The 25,279-nt window shown below is 44.4% G+C and overlaps 1 protein-coding gene across 2 annotated transcripts; it reads right to left on the bottom strand.

Annotated features, from left to right (window-relative positions):
- Positions 1 to 1,040: 1,040 nt before the first annotated feature.
- On the bottom strand, positions 1,041 to 23,875 carry LOC116951585 (alpha-N-acetylgalactosaminide alpha-2,6-sialyltransferase 2-like). 2 transcript variants are annotated; one of them, XM_076073735.1, is made up of 10 exons: positions 22,829 to 23,875; positions 21,865 to 22,043; positions 17,980 to 18,217; positions 15,110 to 15,278; positions 13,308 to 13,485; positions 12,120 to 12,258; positions 8,980 to 9,083; positions 7,033 to 7,116; positions 5,397 to 5,496; positions 1,041 to 3,487 (listed from the first exon to the last, which is right to left on the bottom strand). In XM_076073735.1, exons 2-10 carry the CDS (start codon positions 21,999 to 22,001, stop codon positions 3,308 to 3,310), a joined length of 1,329 nt encoding a protein of 442 aa, XP_075929850.1. In that variant the 5' UTR covers positions 22,002 to 22,043; positions 22,829 to 23,875; the 3' UTR covers positions 1,041 to 3,307. The 2 variants fall into 2 exon arrangements, with proteins under 2 accessions (XP_075929850.1, XP_032826223.2); XM_032970332.2 differs by having other exon boundaries at positions 21,865 to 22,121.
- Positions 23,876 to 25,279: the final 1,404 nt, after the last annotated feature.

A 25,279-nucleotide genomic window follows, 5' to 3' on the forward strand; every position in this document is an offset into this window, starting at 1 on the left:
CCGTACGTAGCCAACCGCGCTCATCGGGAGGTGTGGGGTGTTGAAGGTCAACAAACACGACAACAACAACAAACAGTTCTAAACACATGGGTTGTCGAGCTAGGTTATTTTAAAGTGCATATAGAGCATACCTGTCAACCCCCTTATCAGTGCCTCCTACCTTATTACAGACCAATTCAGACTTTATTGGCCACCCCCGTGCCCCTTATAAACATCAACGTTCATCCTACAAAGTCCCATCACAAGGAGAGAAACACAAATAGAAAATCACCACGACTACATTCACCACCAGTACACTCACTACTACATACCTGTCAACCCCCTTATCAGTGCCTCCTACCTTATTACAGACAATTCAGACCTTATTGGTCAACCCGTGCCCCTTATAAACATCAACGTGCATCCTACAAAGTCCCATCACAAGGGAGAAACAGACAAAAATAATTTAAAAAGTACCTAATCGTAGTTTTTTGTGTGTACTCATACCTGTCAACCCCTTATGAGTGCCTACCTTATTACAGACCAATTCAGACCTCATTGGTTACCCTGTGCCCCTTATAAATATCCACGTTCATCCTACAAAGTTCTATCACAAGGAGAGAAACACATCCACAAATATTCCCACCACAACCACCACCACCCCCAGCCCATATTGAAACGGCTGTACGCCGTGTGGACATGAGCACTGAATTTCCCTGTACGAGAATACGGCGTTAAACACGGTATGTGATAGCTCCCGTGAGTGGCTTCCTAACATCGGGAAGGAGAAGAGCGTTCCAGACGGCCGCAGAAGCGCGTCTGTGGCCGCCGCCGTCTTCGTCTTTGTCCGATGGCGAGCAGCCAAAAGCCGCCGCTGCTGCTGTTGTTGTTTGTTGTTGTTGTCGAGGATGAGCGCAGTTCGCCTGATGGTTGTTGTTGTGGTTTCCATTTGTGGCAAGCACATTGTTGTGCAATGAGTGTCGACCGGATCGTGACGTTAAGGTCCGATTTCGCAGGCAGTGATGTAATTAGAAACCTAAAACTCACGATGCACCGCGGGCCTTAGGTAACAACAGTGTTTTATTAGTGGGGGAAAAGTCAATTGTCACCTCTGTTGCAGAAAACTAGCAACGCGACAGAGCCTAAATACGAATTAAAACGTTTGTGAGATGAATACTGTAGATTGATTATTCATGGGATTACATTTATCGGAAAACAAGATACTTGTACTGTATATGTGCAATGACACAATGCAGGTTACAACTGCTGTATATCCAGAATTTAGCAGAGCATGATAGCCAACCATCCCACTGATTATCGATACAGCCACCTCGGTGCCATCACAAAGCCTCTTTTTCTTTGGTTCTTTCGGTAAAGTCACGTAGAATGAGAATAAAATAATAAATTGATAAAATAAAATAACACAATAAAATTCTCACGACGTTTCGGCCACAACACAAGCGGCCTTCATCAGGTGAAGGGACGAGACTGTCTGGAGGACAGCGCTGTCCTCCAGACAGTCTTGTCCCTTCACCTGATTATTTTATTCTCATTCTACGTGACTTTACCGAAAGAACCAAAGAAGATGAATCCTTGCAGTCACGAAAGCTTGAAATCGAAAAGCCTCTTTTGTCAGGCCTGCTGCATTCGGAGGCTATGTGGAGTGCACAGAGGGAGGGCATTTTCAGCGTGCCTTCATTTAATATGATGGCATCAACATACCTGTCAACCCATACGGTTTACCCCTATTCTTGAAAAGGGAAATTGAGTGTTCAGACCCATACGGCGTACAGCCGTTTCAATACGGGCAAAAAAACATGCTTTTGGCTTATTTGTTTGTGTTTCTCCCTTGTGATGGAACTTTTTAGGACGAACGTTGAGATTTATAAGAGGCACGGGGTGAGCAAAAAGGTCTGAATTGGTCTGTAATAAGGTAAGAGGCACTGATAAGGTGTTGACAGGTATGCATCAATGAATTATTTTCCAGTGCCAGTGCAGGCCCCATGACACGAGCTCCGACCTCTCGACATCTCGAGTCTCACCTGAGACAACCTTTCCTAGATCATTAAAGTGGCATAAAGAACCTAAAAAAGTAAATAAACTTTAAATAGTCAAAAAAAGTCACGAGAAGATGTGACAAGAGTTAAATAAAACGGATATAAAATCCTCGTGTATATATTGAATATCTAAAAAATTATCTGCATTTTCCCTTTACAGAAAGTTGATAGTTTTAGCAGCATTGCCATAAAGAAAACTTAAAAAGTCACAAAATAGAGCAACAAAATGGCAAAGGTGGCACTGGTGAGACACGGTAATGCTACTTTTCTGGGAGAGCTCAAACGAGGTCACACGATGAGCTCGAAGGCACTCCTTCCTTCAGCCTGGCACACTTTAATAAAAGCCACACCCAGTCAATAACTATCCCCGTCCTTTGCTCCTATCATGATGCCGAGGCCAAACAAATTTCAAACCGGGACAAAAACCGCAATTTTCGTCAACGTTTCCGAACACCAGACCAGCCTTATTGAAACTGGGATGTTTGGTATCTTTAACACGCGGGAGCCACTTTACAATCTCAGAGCAGGGCAAGCGGATTCCACACCCATCGGTGATGGGGATATCGATTCGTATCAAGCGCGGACAAACATTCTGGTTTTCTCTGTGGCCAGCAATAAAAAGTGCCCACCCTGAAGTGCAAAGGTTCGCACCCCTCCCCACCACAGCCGACGAGGCAATCTGGACTGTAAATCTTCATCTAAAATGTTGATCGCGCACCTGTTTCACTGCCATGTGGAAGGTTGTTAAGCTTCATGTTTACCCTGCTGTCTCACATTTTGGCAGTCTCCAAACTTGACAGCTATGTATATAAGCTTGGGAACTTTAGTGAACAAATATTCACAGGTTGTTGCTTGTTCCTCTTATATCTACTTCACCTGGTATATAGGTTGGGGGTTCGACCCCAACCCTGTGCCTGTATATTTGGAGTTTGCATGCTCTCCCCGTGGTTACGTGGATCCGGGTACTCCGGTTGTTCCCTCCAGATTTAGCAACATGCGTTTAGAGTATTTGGCTGCTATATATTTCCACATGGGTAGCCACTTTGTGGCGCTTTCATTTGTGGCCAGGTTGCTTCTGAAAAAGAGCTTCATAGCTCAGTGGGCCTTACCTGGTAAAATAAAATAAAATAGTTTATAGTTTATATAAAGAGTCTCAGGACCTTCAGTAACCTGCACTGATTCTGCTTTAACCTATTTCAAGAACTCTTTCATGTTTTTCTAAAATTCTACCAGCTAGGACGACGCTCTTCCTGACTACTGCAGAGGCCATCTCAGTCCTTGGCGTTCCGACGCTGATACAGGGTCATGACCCTGAGCTTTCGAAGCATCTTCCACAACATCCTCTCGAAGTTCATGTCATGGTTGGCATAGAAGACAAGCTGCTGGACTGGATCGAAGTAGTGGTCTGGAAAACTGTTGTAGTTGCTGGTGATGAATCCGTATGCAGAAACCTGCAATTGAAGACCCTAATTAAGACTTTAATAAATTATTGGATATGCTATTAGCAGATCCATGCACTTTCTTTTTTTATCCGTGCTAATAAATTCAAATAAATAACAAGATGAATTTTCCATAACTTCTGAGTTTACCGCTCTTATCTGAAGGTAAGCGCGGATAACAGGAAGCATTGTCGTATGGATAACAGGAAGATCCACAAATCAATTTGAGGAGTAGGCAATAGGAGGGTGAATACTAAGAGGAGTAGTGAATGGCAAAATGACTGTCAGTACAATTCCCACGTCACATGGACCCCAATGGCAGAGAAATCTCAATGGGTGCAGTGGACAGTACTTCAAAATGGATATGTATAATCCTATTTTATAATTTGGTCAATTCCGCCCTTGTCTGCTGGTTTAATTCCAATGTTTGACAATTATCTTTGCATATAGAGTATATTAATTATTGTCTCTTGAGTATTAGCAGGCAAACGAGATAATACATGTCCGTAACATCTCAAGTTAAAATAGGGGCATCAGTCTTTAACAGAGTCTACACCAAATTCCCTTCCTGTATTTAAACTGCAGTTAGGTTAAAGCTTAGAGCTTCGCCAAGTTAGAAAAATCCTGAATATGCATGATTGTCCTCGAAAGTATTTAATTAGTGATAAGAACAGGACGTTCCTATTCATAATAAAGGTTTTTGAGTTAGATCGCGTTATTTATAAATGTGTCGTAACCCTCCACCACCCGACACGGCCAATCAGAAAAAAAGTGTCACGTTGACAAAAGACAAATAGTTCACTACTTTAGCCCACCGGTGTGTTGAAGAGTGAATCCACAACATTTACAGTTTGAGTACGACGTTTCGCTGGTAATTACATCCAGCATCATCGGGCAATTCGCCAGAATGGTAAAGCCCTCACTTGCTCCCGGTCTTAAATAGAGCAGCAGGGTGATGTCATCATTTAATTCATTCAGGTGCAGTAATTATATAATCGATTGGTAATCAGTCAATGGTTATGATTAGTAATGAGTTGTAGATTAGTAATTAGTTGTAATGTGTGTTATTGTGATTATATGCTACGTTAGTAATCCGTTAATTAGTATGTGTTTCCCCTATAAGGAATTGTAATATGTGTTATTTAATAATACGCTTCCAAGCCGCACTAAGCCTATCGCTATCAGAGCGATTAAAGTTATTTCTATTTCTCTCAATTTCAATGGATTCTCTAATTAGTCTTTGGCAGTAATAATTAGTTTTACACAACACTTCAACGTTATCAAAATCAATTGAATGTACTTGTTGACAAGCATGTTCTGCCACTGCCGATAGTTGTGTTTGAGAAAATTTAATATTTCTTTGGTGTTTTTTTAGGACGTTCCTAGTCTGTAACGAGACAACAAAGCTTCATACCGGCTCTACCAGGGAGGGCACCAGCAACCATTTGATAAATGTCACCAGTGCGCTTAGGTTAATGTCCTGAAGAGTAACTAAACCTTCATATTATAGTAGGACCTGGATCAGGAAGCTCCTTTCACTGTAGATCTGAGCAGTTAGCCTGATGATGCTTGATGTATTATTAAGCAAAAACGTCCTACCAATTGAAACACATTTTTTTTTTAATGTAAAACTAAAATGTAAACAAAAAGGTCATACCAATTTAAATATTGTGAAATTACTCTCCAAAAACAACACTTGCATGCTGAAGCAGTAATAACTGTTGCACGTTTGTTCACGTGGCACTTTTATTAATTGTCTGTGTCAGATAGAGGAGGGATTACGACGCACTTTTTCCATGACTTGACTCAAAAACCGTAATAATGGAGCTTTCGACCTTAAGGTGGAAAGCGTTGAAAATGTCATAAACGTGTGCTTGGTGATGCGGTGTTGGTAGGTGTGAACCAGCCTTAACCGCCGTACCTGATCGCAGGTGTGCAGGGCAGTGAGCAGAGCAATGGCACCAGTACTTGGTCTGTAAATATCCTTGAATCGAGTTTGTAAAAGTGTGGATGGGAGGAAGCTGTGGTCCATGGGCAGGGGTGTACATGTTGTTCATAGTTAACATTAACAGACCATGCGACTTTATCTTTATTAAAAGTAACCCGTTGTGCGCTGGTGTTACGGTACACATTTTAACTGCATATGCAACTCCAACATATACATTCCATACATAACCACAGCTAGAGCATAGCATACAATAAAATACGAGTGCACTTTGTGTATTCAAAAGTCATTAAATTAAGTTTTAAAACCCATTACTGTGTCTTATTTGTATGAATGTATCGTGTTTATATTTATCAACTGTGCCTTTAACATTACTAAACGTCGTGGGTTTTTTGCTTTAAATTTTTATTTTTGTTTTCTATCTACGTGACTTTACCGAAAGAACCAAGAATATGAATATTACGATACAGCTTTGCATTTCAAGATAGATCTGGAAACTCATCACAATGTTTACATCACATATGGCTTTCAAAATCATCATGGGAAGGTGAGCAGTGCTATAGTCGCAATCAATTCAACTTGTAACCCGCCACACAGTATTTGCTCACAGTCGAAGAGAGTGAGAGCATGGCTTTAGAGGCACAAGAGACCAATTACAAGCAGGAAAGCCAGCCAGTGAGACGGCGTCAAATCCCCCCTGATGCTCTGCGGTCCTCCATCTATTAAGGTGTTATCAGCCAATTAATAAGCGGTGAGTCAGTAGCGCACTGCGCAATGGGGTTTATCACGGACAGGAATTACACAGGAAGCTGATGTGGAGGCACACTTAGAAGCATTAGTCGAGTATAAAGAGTGGTGGGGTGGAGTGGTAGCACTGTGCTATAAATCCAGTCAAAATTTAGTTAGATTCTCAGCCATGGCTAACATCAGTGGTGGGCGATATTTGAACTGGTCCAGGGTTCCCTCCCCCCTTCAATCTGCAGTGATCAATGTGGAGATTGGTAAAAAACAAACCCCATGTCCGACATGGCACGGGGAGGCCTTAAACAAACGGTCGATTGTCAAAGTGCTGCGATTAATATAAAAAAAATAACATCCGTACTACTGTAATGGGTTGAGGAAGTTGGACTGTTAACAAAGAAACCATCATATGAACGCCTCGCCTTTGATTACAGATGCGTACAGTGGATGCGAGGTGTTTCACAGAAGGGTCGGGGCAAGAAACTTGGCAATTCGGAATTGAACGTGGCAACAACATTCTGTGGGTGCAATCAGGATACGGAGGTTGCGACGAGCGGGACACGTGTCTAGGATGGAGGAGGGACAGGTTGCCAAGACAGGCATTGGAGAGAGCACCCAGAGGTCGTTAACCATGGGCAAAACCTAACGCCAGTTGTTAGGAGAGAGCAAGAGAGAGGACTTTGAAGGTCACTTGTTGACTTTACATAAAATATGGAATCTGCGAGAAGGAGACGAGTGACGGCAAGGTGTGGTGTCATCATCAGCATTGGCCATGATAATGTTAAGACCCTGACTTAAATTAAAATGATCTTTTAAATATATATGTAATTGACCACTTTTACGATCAAGAAGAAGAGAGCCATACACTTACTTGTTTTTCAGGTATCGCAGAAAATCAGGATGGAGCATTTTCACTTTTTTCTTTACATCTTCTTTCCCAAAATACGTGTGAGGACTGCAAGAGTAAAAACATCCCAGATGTGAATTTTGTGTTAATATAAATTGCTCAATGATCGTCCAGCGACAAACATTAATGCGAGGCTCTGGCACCCGATAAAGGCAACTGCAGCAAGCCATGGGACATTTCACCCAATAATTGCATTCTCTGATCAATGTCTGAGGTTTAGCAAAGTCACATCTTAAATAGTAATTTCCAATAAGGATCAATAGGACAGGTAATCCAAGAACAAAATTGACACCAATAAACCACGGAAGATATACAGGTATACGCGACACGAAAACCATTATAGGGCTGTGTTAGGCCAGATATCAACACAGTCTGTTGGTCATATATCAGATTTACTATTATTGGAGCTCTTGAGCATGACAGGAATGGTCGTGGCCTATGGCCCAACTTAAACGGTGCAAATCTCAGCACGTAATTGTGTTGCATTCTTTGAAGGTTGAACGGGTACGTAATGATGATCAACAGTGATTCTTGATTCAGTGAGAGAGTCTATTTGTATAAAAGAAATGATTTTATACCTACGTGACTTTACCGAAAGAACCAGAGAATATGGATTCCTGCAGTCACGAAAGCTTCAAATCAAGATCTATTTGTATAGTCGCTGTTTCAGCGACCTGTTTGCTGGTGCTCGGTCAGGGATCGGCAGCAACCTGTAGCTCTTTAAGTGCTGCTCCGTAATGTTATTTACATACAATTGCGGCTCTTGAAATGTTGAGTATTTTACTGAATTCGAAAAAAAATATTATCATCTCGTTATGTTGGTTGCTGACCCCTGTGCTAAGGTGGACAACCAATGCGAGTGGGTTATTGACATTTATAAAGATAGATTAATGTTGTTTTCTTGTAGAACACTGCAATGCTGTCGCAGAGGGAAAACATTCTGTCATGTTCCATGTTTACATCCGTGTTGCCATAAAAAAAAACATTCGACACCCCCCCCCCCTACATCTAGCCAATCAGAGAAAAAATATATATCTGACGTGACTTTATTACAGAGCAGGGGGCTCGCGAACCGCTCGCAAACTTGAATTCCTCTTTGTTGCGGTCCGTGTGGAATGGAGAAAACCACGATTAACAATGACAGTGTAAAGTTGCACTGTTTAACTACAGCTTTAATGTACTGGGCTGACTCTACTTATTGTATTGAAATGGAAATCAAGCAAATATTTACCTTCAGCCTATTGAACAACACTATTCCTAAAACTAACGCGATCATATATCACGGCGACCTTCGTAAGCGCCGGAGCTTTCACCTCCGAAGCATTATAACTCTGATTAAACACGCCAGTGTTGACGCCAGCCTCAACCGGACTAAGTGGCTGAGGTCAAATGAAACCTATGGCGAGCCAAAATCACGAGAGGCCAAATGGACATGCAGTGTCTTGTACCTCTTTCCCACTGCATAACCAAGGGACTTTGCCCATCCAGCCTGGTGTGGGTCAGGAGGCGCCAGGTTACTTTTCCACTGCAGAAACCGGGCATTGTTACGAACAATGAATGTAAAATTAAAGTTATATTTACCCCGCTCGGATTCAGATGTCTCGTGAGGCCAGAATTTTACGGTTTGGTAACGGCTCAGCTTTGCATATAACCGGTACATAAATATAAATGTGTCCGTTAAACCCGCCACCACCCGACACAGCCAATTAGTAAGGTTTGTCGTGTAAACAAAACATGTCAATTCGTTACTAGTTCAGCACATCGATCTGCTAACCCAACAAAAACTCCATTATGGATAATGTTGGTCGTGAAAGCCCACGTGTTCAACTGATGGAGGGCTACGTACTGGCATGGCTCCGATGTGCCAGTGTAAAAAGGAGCGTAGTCACAGCAGTGTTGTGATCCACCCACCTTTGGTATTTATTAGGGCCCTTGGACACGGTCACACCCTTCACAGCGGCCGTCACCATGTAATAATCCTGATGCCCGCATGGCACAAACACGTACCTGGTTTCCTAAGGAACACAGATCGGGGTTGGTACAGAGAGTTTGGGGGCTCAGAATCAAGTTATAACGTTTAAACCAGATGAGTACTCGATAGACCAGAATATAAGGTCTCATTTGCAAGAGTGACCTGGGTAATCAAACATGACATAAGGAAAATAAATCACACGTTAAAAACAGCGATTAAACAAAACAGAAATCAGGGCATAAGCATTGTATCACATGAGGTATATAAAATACGATGCAGAAATAAATGTACATGAAAGAATAACATCCCCGCTGTGTAAATTGGCTCGGGCAGATTTTTGTAAGAATAATCATAGTACAATTAAATTTAAGTTAGAGACCACTGTTTAATGTTTGTGTAACTCAAATATAAATGTACGATCTAGTGTAAATCGGCTCGGGCGGATTATTTTTGATACTGAACCATCGTACAATTACATTTAAGCTACAGAAACTTTAAAGACGTATCCACTAATGTGTAAACAAATAAGGATATACAGGTAGTTCCCGACTTACGACGGTCCGACTTACGATATTTTCGACTTACGATGGGGTCGTCGTAACGCATCTCCATCGTAAGTCGGGGGACTACCTGTACATTTACACGTAGGCTTTCACGACCAATATTATGTTATCTTAATAGAATTTATATTGCGCATTGTTCAAGGCGCTTTTACACAAAATTAACAATACAGTACATATGAATGTAATGGTGGAGATGAGGTGAATGAGATTGATAAGAGGAAACAATGGGCAATTCTGTGATGCGTGAATTCAGTAAAAGCGAAATTGGGGGATGAGTAAAAGCCATGTAATGAGAATATGAAGAGGGAACAGTTAACGGTGGCTGTTATGAGGGGGGTATTAAGGGGTCGTGGGGTGACCTTGGGAGCAATAACTAACTGATTATAATCAGTGAGATTTGAGTGCGGAGCGGAAACTGGTGAGCGAGGGTGACTGTTTCATGTTGAGGGGCAAGTTTGTTCCAGTGAAAGGGGGGGTGGGCAAGCAAAGAAAAAGAGCGAAGGCGTGGATTGAGCACAAGGAGAAGGTTAGAATCATGAAGGTACAACGTAAATTGTTTTAACTCTACACCTCCACCACCCGACTGAGACAATCAAATCGAGTTGTCAAGTGAGCAAACATGCCAATGGCTTTTGTATAAACAAATCTGTTTTACTTTTCACAACTTTTATCCGATGTTTCGCTGGAGATTACAACCAGCATCACCGGGTGTTGAACAAATGCTAAAGCTCTCACTGAATCGAAACAAGAAAGTATGTCCAATGCAATTGCAGGTGACGTTATCGTGCAGAATCGATGGCTTTGCATCAAACTGTGATTTTGATGGGAGAGTAACCCAAGGACATTTTAATCGTGTTGCTTCACGGGTATTATAGGTGCTTAATACTCGTGTGCAGAGTTCCTATTCACGTTTAACATTACTGCCAGATTTACATTCACGTTTAAAAGTCCTATAAGGCCAGGTAAGACCCTGTCGAGACCACGTCTCATCTTCGAGGGAGACCTGCGGATGAATGCACGCATTGTAGCAGCAGAGAGGTTCTCCTGCGACAAAGTAAAAAAATAAACATCACATCGACAAACATCATTACACCCAGCAGTTCTGACGCGCAACAAATTAATTTTCACAAATAAGCATTTCGAGAATCAACCATCACAATGACTAACGCAGGGGGTGGGCAAATTTTTTGACTCGCGGGCCACAATGGGTTCTAAAATTTGACAGAGAGGCCGGGCCAGGAAACAGATGGATGGAGTGTTTTTGTGAACTAAATATAAATGACGTGTAAAAATCATTACATGAAATTATTTGGCCTTTAACAGGTAGCAAAGCATTTATTTGCAAGGCAATTTAACAAATTGCACGAACATGAACAATACAAAAACATGTCGTAACTCCCGGTCAAAGTGCGCCATCTAATGGGGAAATGGGGGCATTACAGGAGAAAGGTAAAATTTAATTCAATAATAATATTTGGTCAAGTTCGGCGGGCCGGATTAAAAAGCCCAACGGGCTGAGATTGATAAGAGGACGGCCCGGAGGCCGTATACGTTGCCCATGTCTGGACTAACGGGTTCTAAAGATCGACTGATGAAAAAATAATGGGTTGCAATGTACGATTGGGATTAACGTTATTTCCGATGTGAAGTTGAGAATTATAAAAAAAAAGTAAAATGTTTTATCGTCGCCGATGGCAAGTTCGAGTGACGTGTAAGGCGATCGTCTGGCAGGCAGAGATGAACGTCGTTGACAAATCCTTCATTGCTGCAGCATGCACTCTTTGGGCCGTCCTTGAGGCCTCTCTCGATCTGGTGAATTTACCATCAAGAAGTGGACTTGAACTCACTGCTCTATATCCGCTATGGCCCCATGGGCGGACAGCTGTGAAATTGCAAGTGTCATTTGTTATTTATTTGCACTACTATTTTTTATTTATTATTATTGCTGTTATTTTTGCCCGATATTATTATGTTGCTTTGTTCGAGTTTCTGGACGATTGAGTTTCTGTACGGTCGAGTTTACGTGCGATCGTTTCATTTATCGAGCAACGTAATTTCCCCAGTTTATTTCCACCATTGCCGAACCGAGCTTGGGCTGGACACCTGTGGAAACGAGCTTCATAGGTCATTGGGCTCTTCCAGCTTAACCCTTTCCCATTCCGATGATGTACGTGAGAGTTATGATGACAACGGAGAGTTTTCCCTCCGATTCCGGATGAAATTGCAAGTAAGAGGCGATGCGGGAGGGAGCGTGGCACAGTTTGGCACCAGCTATCACAGAGTGCGGTCGTGTCGTCACAGTTCTCTGCGGTGAGTACAATGTCCTTAAAAGCAGCGCGCTATGCCTCTATAAATAAAATTAGTGCTAACCACTTGCGCGTTCCGAGATTCAGCGATGAGCGGGACCCCCCACCCTGCAACTTGCGGATGTCTCGGATGTCCGATGTCTATTGCCCTGTCAATCGCTCACATGCATGAAGCCGGCGACTGTGTGGCCAGGAGGAGAGAAGAGTTACCTCTGACCACGGCGGGTGTTGGAACCCGAAATGCTTGTATGCGGCCATCGAGTTTGCCAAGGTGTTTGTCGAAAAAAAGTAGAACGAGGTTCTTGTTCCAACGTCCTTTTCAAAATGGGCTGTTATGGCGCCGTTCACCCTTGAGTGCACACACACACACAGTCACCCGGACGCATCGTGCACGCAGTACAACGCGCGCATATCCGACTCACGGCAGACGCACGCACAGGCGGATGTCGTGCAAAGGCCAGGGGTTTTGAAGATGGAAATAGAATGATCCGTACAACAGTCCACAAATGCGGCACTGGGTGCGGGGCGGTTTATTCGTTGGGGTGGATATCCGTGGGTCGGATATGTGAACTTGTACCGTACGACTCGTGATTATCCGCTGGTGGCACAATAAAAGGGTACGTTAAAATAAAATGTCTTGCATGCACGCTTGCCAGTCTTCTAAGTGCCCAATTACTTCAAGAAACAATACAAAAAAAATACAATGGCGCATTCCCTGTCTTCAACCACATTCTATGTGGGTAAACAATCAATGCATTTAGTAGCCTAGCTCATGTGCACTTTGTATTGTCTGTGTTTCTGTCTTACCCATTTACTCTTTCATGGATGCCTTAGTTTTTGAGAGTTTGGATCACTGCATGGATTTTCACGGAGTCAAAGTTCGCTTCGTCGTTTGCAGAGGGTTCGGTTGCTGAGCACAGGTCCAAAGGCTCAGCACATTGAGCAACCAGCAACAAACAGCACCATTGGAATATCTTAGCAATAAAAAAAACATATATGTAGCAGCAAAGCCCCGCGTGTTTGTGTGTCTGTTCAAAGGTGGTAGTTCAAAGGTGGTCAGGCGCGGTGCTGGTCACCCACCCCCCATTCGTGTACCGTGCTGGCCTTTATAGGTGCTCGCTAACGGCACTTGCCCCAAAAGTCTGTTGAGGCTATATGGGGGGGGATCTTTGTCCGTTCAAGAGCACCACGCGGAGACCGATGAGCCCTACCGACAGTACCTTTTGATTGGCTGCCGCTGACCACCGATCGCGTGCGCCGATCGGTTCAAACGTTGCTCGAGGTTGAACTGGATCCGACCGTCGATCCAATGATTTCCCCCGAAAACGATGACCGATGAACTGACTCAACGACCCTAACCCGCGTCGACGCTCGTCCAACGCTCGCAGCGGCTCCTACCTGAACACGTAGTCATGAGCGTCGATCTCCTCGCCCTTGCCCGAGCCGGCAAGGATGCCTCCGTTCCCCACGACGGCGCAGCGCACGCACGCCGCCGTCGGCCCGCGCTCGCGCGTCGCCACTTCGAACATCTCACGGTGCTCGGGCCGCCCCAGGGCCTCCTTCGCCTCCTCCAAGTCTGCGTGATCGAAACGCGCAAGGGGGCGGGGGGGGGTGGGGAAGCAGGCGAGACGGCGGCCATACATAGTTGACCTTGTTTTAAAGGTCACGCTGTGTAGCCCACCGTGCTGAATCGTGCACCTCCGATTAGCACGATGGTTGGCTATGTACGGTGCGAAAGAAGTTCCACATAAGCACGTGCGAAGGGGGCAGCGGACAAAATCTCAGGGTGGGCACAACACGGTCAATGTTTAACAAATGTTAAAGAAACGTTAACCTCCCCCCCCCACCACCACCACCACCACCACCCGAATCCAGGGGGCTGGAAGGTGGCACAGCTGGCACCAGAAATAGAACTACATTTATTAAACGGGAATTATGCGTTGGCTGGGTGGCTCAGAGGTCAGAGCGCTGAGCTGGTACCGCTCAGAACCCGGGTTTGAATTTGGCGTTTTAGCCGACAGTGATCAAATTTTGATTTAAAGCTTTCGTGACCGCAGGGATTCATATTCTTGGTTCTTTCGGTAAAGTCGCCACGTAGAAGGGAAACAATAAAATACTAAAAATATAAAACAATACAATTCTCACGACGTTTCGACTGCAACACAAGCAATCATCATCAGGTGTGAAAACCACAGCAAGAACATTTGAAAGAAATAATTATTGCTGTGGTTTTCACACCTGATGATGAGTGCTTGTGTTGCAGTCGAAATGTCGTGAGAATTTTATTGTTTTACATTTTTATTATTTTATTGTTTCCCTTCTACGTGACTTTACCGAAAAAACCAATAATATATATAGTGATAAAATTGCGAATTCAAAAGTTTTGCGAGTTGGTGCTCTCAGGCCGGTCACCAATGACTGTGCACAAACAAAAACGCCATCGTGTTAAATAAAAACATTTTAACACCGAGAATTCGAAAAAAGATCAGGTTGCCATGTGACAAAGAGTCCTGTGTAAGATCGCATATGGGAAATTTCATCATCCCATAGTGCGCGTGTGTGTGTGTGGATAAAAAAAAGTATATCAGTTGAAGGGCTCAGAAAAATAGTTCTGTGATAGGGGGCCGTCCATAAATGACGTCACGCGATTTTTGACTATTTTGACCCCCCCACCCCTCGTCACACGGCGTCACAAAAAGTCAGACCCCCCCCTCAAATATGACGTCACAAAGATCTGCCCCCCCCCCCCCCAAATATAAAACACGCTACAAATCGCTTTAAACTATTGTCATTGTAGCTGCGTATTTAATGTGCCGCTGCACTCTGATGTCGTAGGAGAACACATTTATATAAAAAAGTCGATTTAATTAAATAGAACGTGTTGTGTCTATATTTATTTAAAGTTGCGATTTTTGATGTGACGTCACATTACTCAAACCCCCACCCCCCCCCCCCTCGTCACACATCGTCACAAATGCCTGACACCGCCCCCCCCCAGGTGCATGACGTCATTTATGGACGGTCCCTAGCTCCTTCGGCTGGCAATTGTCTTTAGTGGAAGCGATGACCCCTCCCCCCTCCCCACCCTCTCTCTCTGAGAGTCCTGAACGTCTTCTCACGACACGACGGTAACAGCAACGCAGCAAATGGAAGGAGAGAAAACAACAACAACGAAACATTTGCAACGGCGTCGGCCTTACCAGTCCAGTTCATCCCTTTCCAGCCGTAGGGAGTGCGGTAATAGCTCAGGCGCTCGAATTCGCTCGCGGTGATGTGGTCGCTCCACAGAAGCACGGGAAGGTCGAAGCGGAATACGGACTTGAGGGTCTGGTCCGCAGCAGTCACCCCGCGCAGGCTCCGTCCGCAGTTCTAAATCAATCAAATCCACAAGAGTTTACGCTGGCATCTACAAGGGAGATAGTATCTGAATAAGGCCCAAGAGAGAGAGAGAGCATGTTTTATCCACACCACAGGGGGTGGGGTGGGGTGGGGGAGATTCTCCTTTCTGTGGCTATTAAATATTATCTATTACACTTTCAATAGTGCTGTATGTTGCTGGCCACTTGGTGTTCTGGGCTTGTAGGCCTATGCTCAGCAACTGTATTGACAAAATGAATACTTAACTCGAACGGAGTCTCGTGACTCCTCCGCAAGAGGCTCTCGCTTCGAAGGTTTATCCAATTTTCGAATTGAGCTTTTTTTTTACATGTGAGTGTCCTAATGCACATTGTGATGTTGGCATGATCCACCAACCCCAAAGCCATGAACTCTGGGATACACCTCCAGTCAGTATACGCACATGACAATACACAGTGCATAGTACCCACAATCAACCAAGACAGTGCAGAGTGCTTTTTGCGCAATGTTGCTGTACTGCTCCCGACTCTTGCTGGATTTCAGAAGCTAAGCAGGTTTGAGGCAGGATAGTGCTGGGATGGGTTACCACCACGCACAAAACACAGGTGGCATAAGGAGCTGTGGGGGCAACGGTGTAGGCAGTAAGGAGCCGTGCAGCAAAATCCATTCTTGTACTATTACTGTGATCCCACATCTACGTTCCTCACCTTCACCAACCTGCGCTGGCCACCGTGGTAAAGTACAATCCCCCATCTCATGACTGACACGGTGTGGGGAGGCCCTCAACCAGCAGTGGATTGGCCAGCGGCCTGTACTTACGCATGCCCTTCGGCTGCTGGCTCCTTTGCACTCGAACCCCTTATTCATGGCTGTGGTCGTCGGCGATCACGCATGACGTGTGTGATCTGTAACTCTTTCCAAAATCGTTTGTCCTCGGGAGTATTCAAATTAGCGGTCGTAATAATAAAAATGTTACGTTCCAAGCTGCATCGTGACGTGTGGCATGATGTGTGACATCACGCTGCGCCGGTAAATACATCTTTGTCTTGAAAGGGGAACACTTTCAGTGGTGATTTTTTTTGTCATCAATTTTCGGAACTTTTCTTTGATCAATTTGACCGGTTTTCTCTAGGGTGTCTCTAATAATAACAACACATACTCTTTGGTTCTTTCGGTAAAGTCACGTAGGTATTAAAAATAAAATAAATGTCATCACGACGTTTCGGGCGCAACACAAACGTCCATCATCAGGTGGGACAACCACAGCAAGAAAAATTGCTGAAGTGGGCAAAGAGCTGCTGTGACAAGAGGCTATATAGGTAAGAGAGGGGGGAGGAGCCAGGGAGGAGAGATAGAGAGGGGGGTGTGGGGTAGGGGAAGTGGAGTGCTGCAAGCCAAGACACATGCACGACAAAATGCCGGGGGCGGGAGGGAAAGTGAGCGGGGCTGGGAGTGGGAGGCTGAAGAAACTGGAGATGCGGATATGAAGGCAAACCATGAAACAGTTAAGGTTTTACCTGGTTAATAACATCCTTCCAATGATTGCTCAATTTGTATCCATCTTCCCGGTTGAAGTTATGTCTGTGTTTATAAATCTGGATGGCTTCATGAACAAACCTTTGATAGTAGCCCGAAGGTTTGCAGAGTACCTTGGTCTCGGAAAAAAACAATATCATGAGAGCCCTCAGCGTTATAGCAATGGTTTAGCCACGGTGGAGGTAATAAGTTCTGCCGTGTTTCAGATCTGACTTGTGCTCGCGAACACGGTCCGACACATGTCGTTTCGCTTCCCCAATGTAACAATCACCACAGGTTCCAACTTAGTTTGTAGACTCCAGAATATTGCATGTCAGGAATGGCATCCTTCACAGATGGGATTAGATCACGGATTTTGTGTACTGTACTGAATCGGACCTGGAACTTGTGTTTGTTTAAGATTTTGGAAATCTTTTTGGTAACGCCTGCTGTGTATGGTAACGTGATGGTTTTGATCGGCGTCTCAGGGGGTTGCTTCTCCCTGGTTGGAGAAACAGCTTTGCGAATAATACGGTCCTGAGTACCCATTCATCTTGAGGGCCTGGTGTACGTGTTCCAGTTCACTGGCTAGGTGGTGTTGGTCAGAAATGCAGTGGGCCCTATGGTGTAGTGTTTTGATGAGGGAATTCTTCTGTGCCGGATGGTGGTGAAAATCAGGTTTCAGATAGGAATCTGTGTGGGTGGCTTTCCTGTAGACAGAGTGTCCCAAAGAGCCATCAGGTCTCTTCTCAAGCATAACATCCAGGAATGGTAGCTTACTATCCTTCTCCACTTCCATGGTCAATTTGATGGATGGGTGTATGGAATTAATGTGGTTGAGAAATTGGTTCAATGCTGGCAGGCCATGTGGCCAAATGACGAAAGTGTCATCTACGTATCTCTTCCACAAGGAAGGACGTAGGGTGGATGTCTGGATGGCATCTGTTTCAAATTTCTCCATAAAGATATTGGCTATCACTGGTGATAAGGGGGAACTACATCACACTTAACCTTCCGTACAGATCGTTCTGTCTTCTATCATTACTTTAGCTGTCGTGTCCCCGTTATCATTCCCCCCCCCACCACCACCACCCTTAAGTAACGGCCGGCGTGCGGAGAATCCGACCGGCAGCTCCGCACGGCGGCCGCCGTGACGACTCCCCTCGAGCCGTGCCGTCGTGCGTGTCGGCGAGCTCACCCCCGCGAATTTGTTCGCCTCCGGACGGTAATCGTCGTCGTCGTCGTCGCCGCTCTTCCTCTTCGCGCCGAGCCACTCCTTGACCGTCGCGTCGACGCTCTCGCCGCGGTCCGGGTCCCACGCCGTCGGGGTCGCCGGTGCCGCCGCGGGCTCCGCGGTTGGGGCGGCCGCCGCGTCCGTGCCCGTTGGCTTTGGCGGGAGAATCCGACCCCAGGTCACGAGGGGCGCCAGGTAACAGCTGCGGCCCCCTCGATGAGGTTCGTCGGGGGAAAACATTGTTTGGGAGGAGCGAGTCAACGAGACGACGCCTCGTTGTCTTCAACGCGGCCTTCAGTTGGAGGACGTGAAACGGCGTAGCGATGTGAACCGGATAAATATTAGGCGTGCAACAATCCAACGGCTCGTCGATTACGACCGCCAAGATTACCGATCACGCGCGCATCGAATCGCTCGGGCGAGAATCAATTGTTTATATCCTGCGCAAATGAATATATGCCGGACGCTACATTGAGTCCAATGCTGCGAACTGAATTGTTCAAAGGAGACGGAAAAAAAAGAAAAACACTCCGATGGAGATGGTTAAAAACGAGACGAGATCAACGATTTATGACCCTGAATTTTGGCGGTGGGGGGACGTGGGGGCTGGAGGAGGGCATTGGAGTTTACGCGAGAGCACAGGGCGATCCATCTATAGACACTCCACTGATATCCAATGTATGACTCGTACTTTGTCAGCTTCCCACTATAGGTGGGAAGCTGACAATCTGGTGACCTGGTGTAGCCAGAACAACTTAGAGCTAAATGCTCTAAAGACAGTTGAGATGGTTGTAGACTTCAGGAAGAATACAGCACCACTCACCCCCATCACCCTGTTAGACTCCCCAGTCAAAATTGTAGAGTCCTTCCGCTTCCTGGGCACTATTCTCTCCCGGGACCTCAAGTGGGAATTGAACATCAGCTCCCTCACCAAGAAAGCTCAACAGAGGATGTACTTTCTACGGCAGCTGAAGAAATTCAACCTGCCAAAGACAATGATGGTGCAATTCTATACAGCGATCATTGAATCCATCCTCACCTCCTCCATAACCGTCTGGTACGCTGCTGCCACTGCCAAGGACAAGAGCAGACTGCAGCATATCATCCACACTGCTGAGTAGGTAATTGTCTGCAATCTACCAACCCTCGAGGACCTGCACACGACAAGGTCCATGAGGCGAGCGAGGAAGATTATGGCCGATTTCTCCCACCCTGGACACTCTCTGTTTCAGCTACTCCCCTCCGGCAGAAGGCTTCGGTCCATCAGGACCAAAACCTCACGCCATAAAAACAGTTTCTTCCCATCTGCTGCTGGCCTGTTAAACAAGGCCAAGGGCTAACACTGTTTTTAACATTTGATCTACATAACGACACCTTGCCGATATTAACTATGTTACCCTATTTGTATTTTTTATTTTTAAATTATATCTTAAAGCTATTTTATATTCGATATTTATTTAATTTTATATACTTCAGCCCCTTGGTGTTAGACTTTTAACCCTTATTATAGTAAGACTTGTTTAAAACTTATTTAAGATTTTAGATTCCTATATGTTGAATGTATGCACCATCCTGCCAAAGTAAATTCCGTGTCGGTGTGAACTTACATGGCGAATAAAACCCTTTCTGATTCTGATTAACAAAGTGATTTAATGCTGGGAAAGTGAAGGCCCCCTCGTCGAAATATTTGATGACTTTGTTCATATTGGTGGTAGACGTAAAGGCTCTGAAGTACAATGTTGTTTACTATATAATTTACTTCTTATTTTTTGTGGGGCTATCTGTTAATGGATCATCCTGTATATGGGAAAAAATGCATGCAGTCAAACGTTTCACATGCATCATGCTCTATTAGAAAAAAAAGTATTGCTGGCTGGCTTCATTACCAGTGTGGTGAAGTATCATCAAATAAACCCCACGTTTGAGAAGGTATGGGGGGCCTTCATCCAGTAACGGATTGGCAAAGGGCTGTACGTCACCGTAACTGTGTTAAGTAAATACATTTTGCTGTGTTTATTTTTCCCATACATTTCACTGCGACCATTGCTATTACCTTGGTTGAGTTGTTACAGCTTGGTATGCTGCCTTTTGTTCCATGGTGATGGTTCTTACTTGTTACCAGGATGACAGTTAAACAAGAGCCATAAAATTTCAATGGGCTCTCACCTGGTCTATCAATCAATAGTATCAACGCAAATTGCCCTATGCTTCTCACCAGGACTAAAGCAGGACGTTGTTTTCCCCGAATTACATTCAAAAGATAATGATCAAATAGAGCAAGTCAAGATCTATAAGTATCTTGGGGTCATCTTTGACTCAAAACTGAATTTTCAAGAACACATTGATTATATTGGTAAAAAGACAAAAATAAAAATAGGTTTTCTGTATCGACATATACACTGTTTTCCACTTATGTTCCATTTGGAATTGATAAAGATACCATAATACCTCTACTTGATTACTGTGACATCATTTATAAATCAGCTCCAAATACTGTTCTGAGGAAGCTTGACTCAATATATCACTCGGCCTTAAGATTTGCATTGAACTGCCCATATAGGACCCATCACTGCGATCTATCCATTGGGTCAAACTTAACATCTCTTAATGATCGACGGCTTATGCATCAGATCTTATTTATTTACGATGTACTTACAAAAAATCCGCAGATTACCTGCTGGATCTCCTCATTGTTTCGAAAAACAAATATGAGCTAAGATCTTCATTCATTTACCAGCTTCGCATTCCTTATTGCCGTACAAATATTGGAGGAAGGGCCTTTGCTATTGATGCACCCAGGGTCTGGAATGCTGTCGCAATTAAACTCCAACTTGGATCACTACCTATAAGATAGTCACTCAAAACTAAGCTAGAGGAGTCGTCCAACCCTAGCTGACACTGCTATCCAGTGGCCTGAAATCAAATATAGCGCTACGGATGACCTATGCAAGAAATGATCATGTATTTTGATTATAGTGTGCTGCTTCCACTATTGATACTCCTGCTATTATGGATTGACTCATGCAGCTAGCTAAGGATGCTAGCTTTAGTAATATATGTTACGTGTCTCGCTATTGTTAACTTTCAATCACATTTCCAATGATCACTGTTACGTTGTTTTTATAGCAATATTTTAGTGATTTCTAAAAATGTTTAGCTTAGCCATATTTGTACGTTGTAGTTTAGAGTTATACTTATAATTTTAATCTAGATTGTATTGTGATTGTTATTGTGATCTGACATCAAACTGGGATTTTTGCACATTTTTTTGTACGCAGCATAAACATACGGTGCTTTTTTTGAATTGTTGTTATAGGGAATGTTTCAATTTGCGTGCAGTAAATTTTAAATGTATCTTACATTTTTATTGTTTGTTGCGGTTGCACCTGAATCAAGAGCCGAATGGCTCACAGGGTAAAACCAAATAAATGAAACTGAAAACTGAAACTGTATGTAATAGCATAAGCAATGTAGGGGAGCCAGACGAGGCGAAACGCTTTCGCTAAAGTTATTCCACGTCTCACGCCACACACAGAAGATGTACGCGGTGTCCAGCTGCCGCGTGTCAGTGTGTCACAACTGAGAGGCGGTGTTGCGAGTGGTTCGCTTTCCCCAACTCAGATTCCAGCCCACCGAGTTCGATTTCTGGTCAAGGATATTTACATCGGTGGCACGGGGGGGGGGGGGGGGGGTTGGGGTTGGTGGGAAACTGGACGCCGCTCACGTCCTTCGTTGGGTGAAACAACGCGTAAAACGGGTGCCTGGTCCGTTGTGCGCTGGGGACTCGAAAGCCGCAGTCGGCCCTCTCCCCGAGGGAGAGGTTTCCGCACCGCCGTGGTGTGAACTCACCGCGAACGTGCCATCCACTCGCTGTGCCCTCGTCCGCAGGACTCTGCCCAGCTCTGGTCCTGCGCGACGTAGAACAGCAGCAGCAGCAGCACGAGCACGCACGCCAGCACGAAGGCGCGCAGCCACGCGTTCCTCATCACGACTGCGGGTCGCGCCTGAGCCGTGGTGGGTGGCGCGTCCTTCACAGGGACCACGAGAGCGTCGACGTCGGCGCAGACATCACAGGCGGCGTGAACTTCGCCGCTCCCGGGTCCGCTCTAAGGGACACGTCCCGCTTTAGACGAACTCTGCACGGTGGATACTTGGTGGTGGTGCTGCTGCTGCTGTTGTTGTCACGTCCGTGAAGATGTGACAGCCAGCTGGCTCAGCGGTAGAGCGGGCGGGCTCGCAATCAGAAAGTTATACGAGTTCAAATCCCGGTTTGGGGGGTTGACTCAGCCCGTCATCCGTACAGAGGTCAATACCGTGAGTGCCACTTTGTTGGGAAGTCAACAGGTGTATGTCCTATGGATAGACTTGCCCCGGCCAGAAGAATGTAGAATTTACAGCATTGCTTCAGAGCTATAAACAGGAGATGGGCACCATCTCAATGCTCATTTGAGCAGCCTTTATCTGTGACTTTTGACAGGTGCTGTACAAAAGTAATTACTTTATGCTGTCATATTAACCAAGAGCAATTTAATTGGAAATTAAAACGGAACTTTTTTTGCTCCATTAGTAGAGAGGAAAAGAACAATTTTAACATCCGCTAGAATTATTTAACTTCGAGCAGCGACGAGGCTTTAATATTCAAGATAAAACATGTTTTTTTTTAATGAAAGGCAATCCATACAAGCGAAACAACAGAACATTACATTTACGTGTTAGCGTTCGGTACGCGTACTTCGTACAAATAACTACTCCAGTAGCTAGCTCCCATAAACCCAACACACGCTCGCTCGCTCATATCTCTCGCACCCCTTACCTGTTACAGTATTCTACGAAACGTGACGAAACTAACAGGGTGCTCTTCGAAAGAAAGAGATGACTGGACGGGAATCCCTTTGACGTCGGGTTTGCAGCATTGCGTAGTAACAACAATAATAAACTGGCTACAAATTATTTCCAATTAAAATGTTTTGCTATTTATTTGAACACCTATCACAAGACTCGCTTTGAAAGCGCGTTGTTGCCAGCGGAGGCGCGTCTTGTGTGCGGGCACTGCTGACGAAGGTTGTATTGAGTCACCTGTAGATTCCATTCACATAAGGCGGGTACAAAGTTCATTGTCCAATAGATGAGTGTTCCCTTATTTACATTTCTGTATCACATTCATTTGACTGTACTCTGTTAACTCGCCACAAAACCAATCCCACTTAATATTGCATTCATTGTGTTTATAACGACACCTGCTGCTTTACCTGATGGTGGTAATTTCAAAATTAACATTCAAAGTTACCTCTAAACACAAAGTCTTACCTCTGAAGACCTCTAAAGACAACGTCTTCATAGGTAACTGTTCAATACCTGGGATAATTATTCACCAGTCTGATAGGCTATGGGCTCACCTGTGGTATAGCTGGGCTGTTCAGCTACCTGGTTTGACAGCTCAGCAACTGGGATATTACTACGTGAGCAAAGATTTTAAGTAAGGTGCTGTAAGTAAAATTATCATTCAAGCACCAAGAAGACGGAGTGCAAAGATATCGGTTTATCCCTCGCATTTAAAACGAGGTATAGTTATTGCGTCAACGCATTCGTTAAGGTGAAAGACCAAGGGACGTGATGTATGACATACAACATTACGTAAATACACAAAACCAGACAAAGGGCTGCGTTCACAACATACCAGGCAGACACAATACCGTATACAGTCAATCACAATGCCAGACAAAATAATTACAACAATAGTAATTGTATGTATGTTTAACTTCTTTCGCACCATACGGAGCCATCCTCGCTAATCGGAGGTGTAATTCAGAATTTAGTACATTTACACAATTACACACGCGGGAACACTAAATTAGGATGAACAGAGAGACACAATGAGACATAGACACAAACAAACGGCCACTTTTTTCAAATTTTCTTGCTGTGGGTTTCACACCTGATGATGATTGCTTGTGTTTGCAATCAAAACGTCGTGAGAATTTAATAGTTTTATTTTCATAATTTTATTATTTCCCTTCTACGTGACTTTACCGAAAGAACCAAGAATGTGAATCCCTGCAGTCACGAAAGCTTTAAATCGAAACAACAGGAAAGCAGACAACAACACTGAACATGTAGACACACCGCAAGGCAGACACAAGGTAACACACTGGAATATGAATGCCGCATTGGTTTTCCATTCACAGGAGCAAAAACAAAAACTTAGTCGCTTTGATATTGTTGGCTTTTTATTATGAGCATTCTTCGTATGAAGTGAGCAACGTTCCGTTCCTTGAAATAAATAAAAAAATTCAACACATTTGTCAATAACACTGTGGCCTTAAAATAAATATATAACAGGCGACGTTTCTTGCAATGGCCCTTCTTCATAGCACTCATTATGTGACATGAAGACGGGCCCATTGCCCAAACGTCACCTATTATATATTTTTGAGTTTTTTCCTTTTAAAGCCGCAGCGTTATTGACGAACGCGTGGAGTGCTTCTTTCTATTGTTAACGCACGTGCTTGTGTGCCACAGGCAGCGCAAGCGGCAGCATCACCACATCTGTCAGTTCCTTAAAACTTCAAAGGCTTCACTTGGAGACAATGCACCGTGATGCCGTGCTTTCCATATAACAGAGGGTTTTTTTGGGGGGGGGGGGTTAATATATACATGTGTCGTTAAACCCAGCCAACTAGTAAGGGTTGTCACGTAAACAGAACGTGGCCAATTCGTCACTAGTACAGCACACCCGGTGTGTTGAAGAGCCAAACCACAATATTTTGGTTTCGATATGTGGATGACACATTGGTGGTCTATCCACACGGCAAAGATACACTTAACGCATTTCTAAATCATCTCAACTCGTAAAACCCATCCATTCAGTTCACCATGGAAGTGGAATCTGACAGAACTCTACCATTTCTGGATATTCTGCTCGGACGGGGTCGAAATGGTAAAATAACACACATCGTTTACCGAAAGAAAATGCACACTCACGTCTATCTGAATGCAGTTACACCATCACCCCGAATAGAAATCCTCTCTCATCAAGACGCTCATTCATCGGGCTAAGAAAATGTCAGATGGTGATAGTCTGAGAAGTTAAATTAAATATGTTAAAGCGCTGTAATTGAACAGTTACAACGATGCACAAATGAACAGGGCACTGAATGCCAAAACCAAATCAAATAACAAGAGCCTTGAAACTGCCAAAGTAATTAAAACGATCAAAATACCGTACATTGCAGGAGTAATTGATAAACTAGCCAGATGTTTGGAA

Source organism: Petromyzon marinus, chromosome 43 (assembly GCF_048934315.1).
Source record: "Petromyzon marinus isolate PM22_M1 ecotype Great Lakes invasive population chromosome 43, UKy_Petmar_22M1.pri1.0, whole genome shotgun sequence".
NCBI lineage: Eukaryota > Metazoa > Chordata > Hyperoartia > Petromyzontiformes > Petromyzontidae > Petromyzon > Petromyzon marinus.

What these genes read in the sequence shown, in the direction of transcription:
- LOC116951585 (XM_076073735.1), bottom strand. Translation starts at nt 22,001, where the DNA reads ATGAGGAACGCGTGGCTGCGCGCCTTCGTGCTGGCGTGCGTGCTCGTG. An exon ending in GCTCATGACTACGTGTTCAG is followed by an intron (nt 12,259 to 13,307) that starts GTAGGAGCCGCT and finishes TGTGCACTCAAG; the next exon opens with GGTGAACGGCGCCATAACAG. An exon ending in CTGCGATACCTGAAAAACAA is followed by an intron (nt 5,497 to 7,032) that starts GTAAGTGTATGG and finishes CATGGACCACAG; the next exon opens with CTTCCTCCCATCCACACTTT.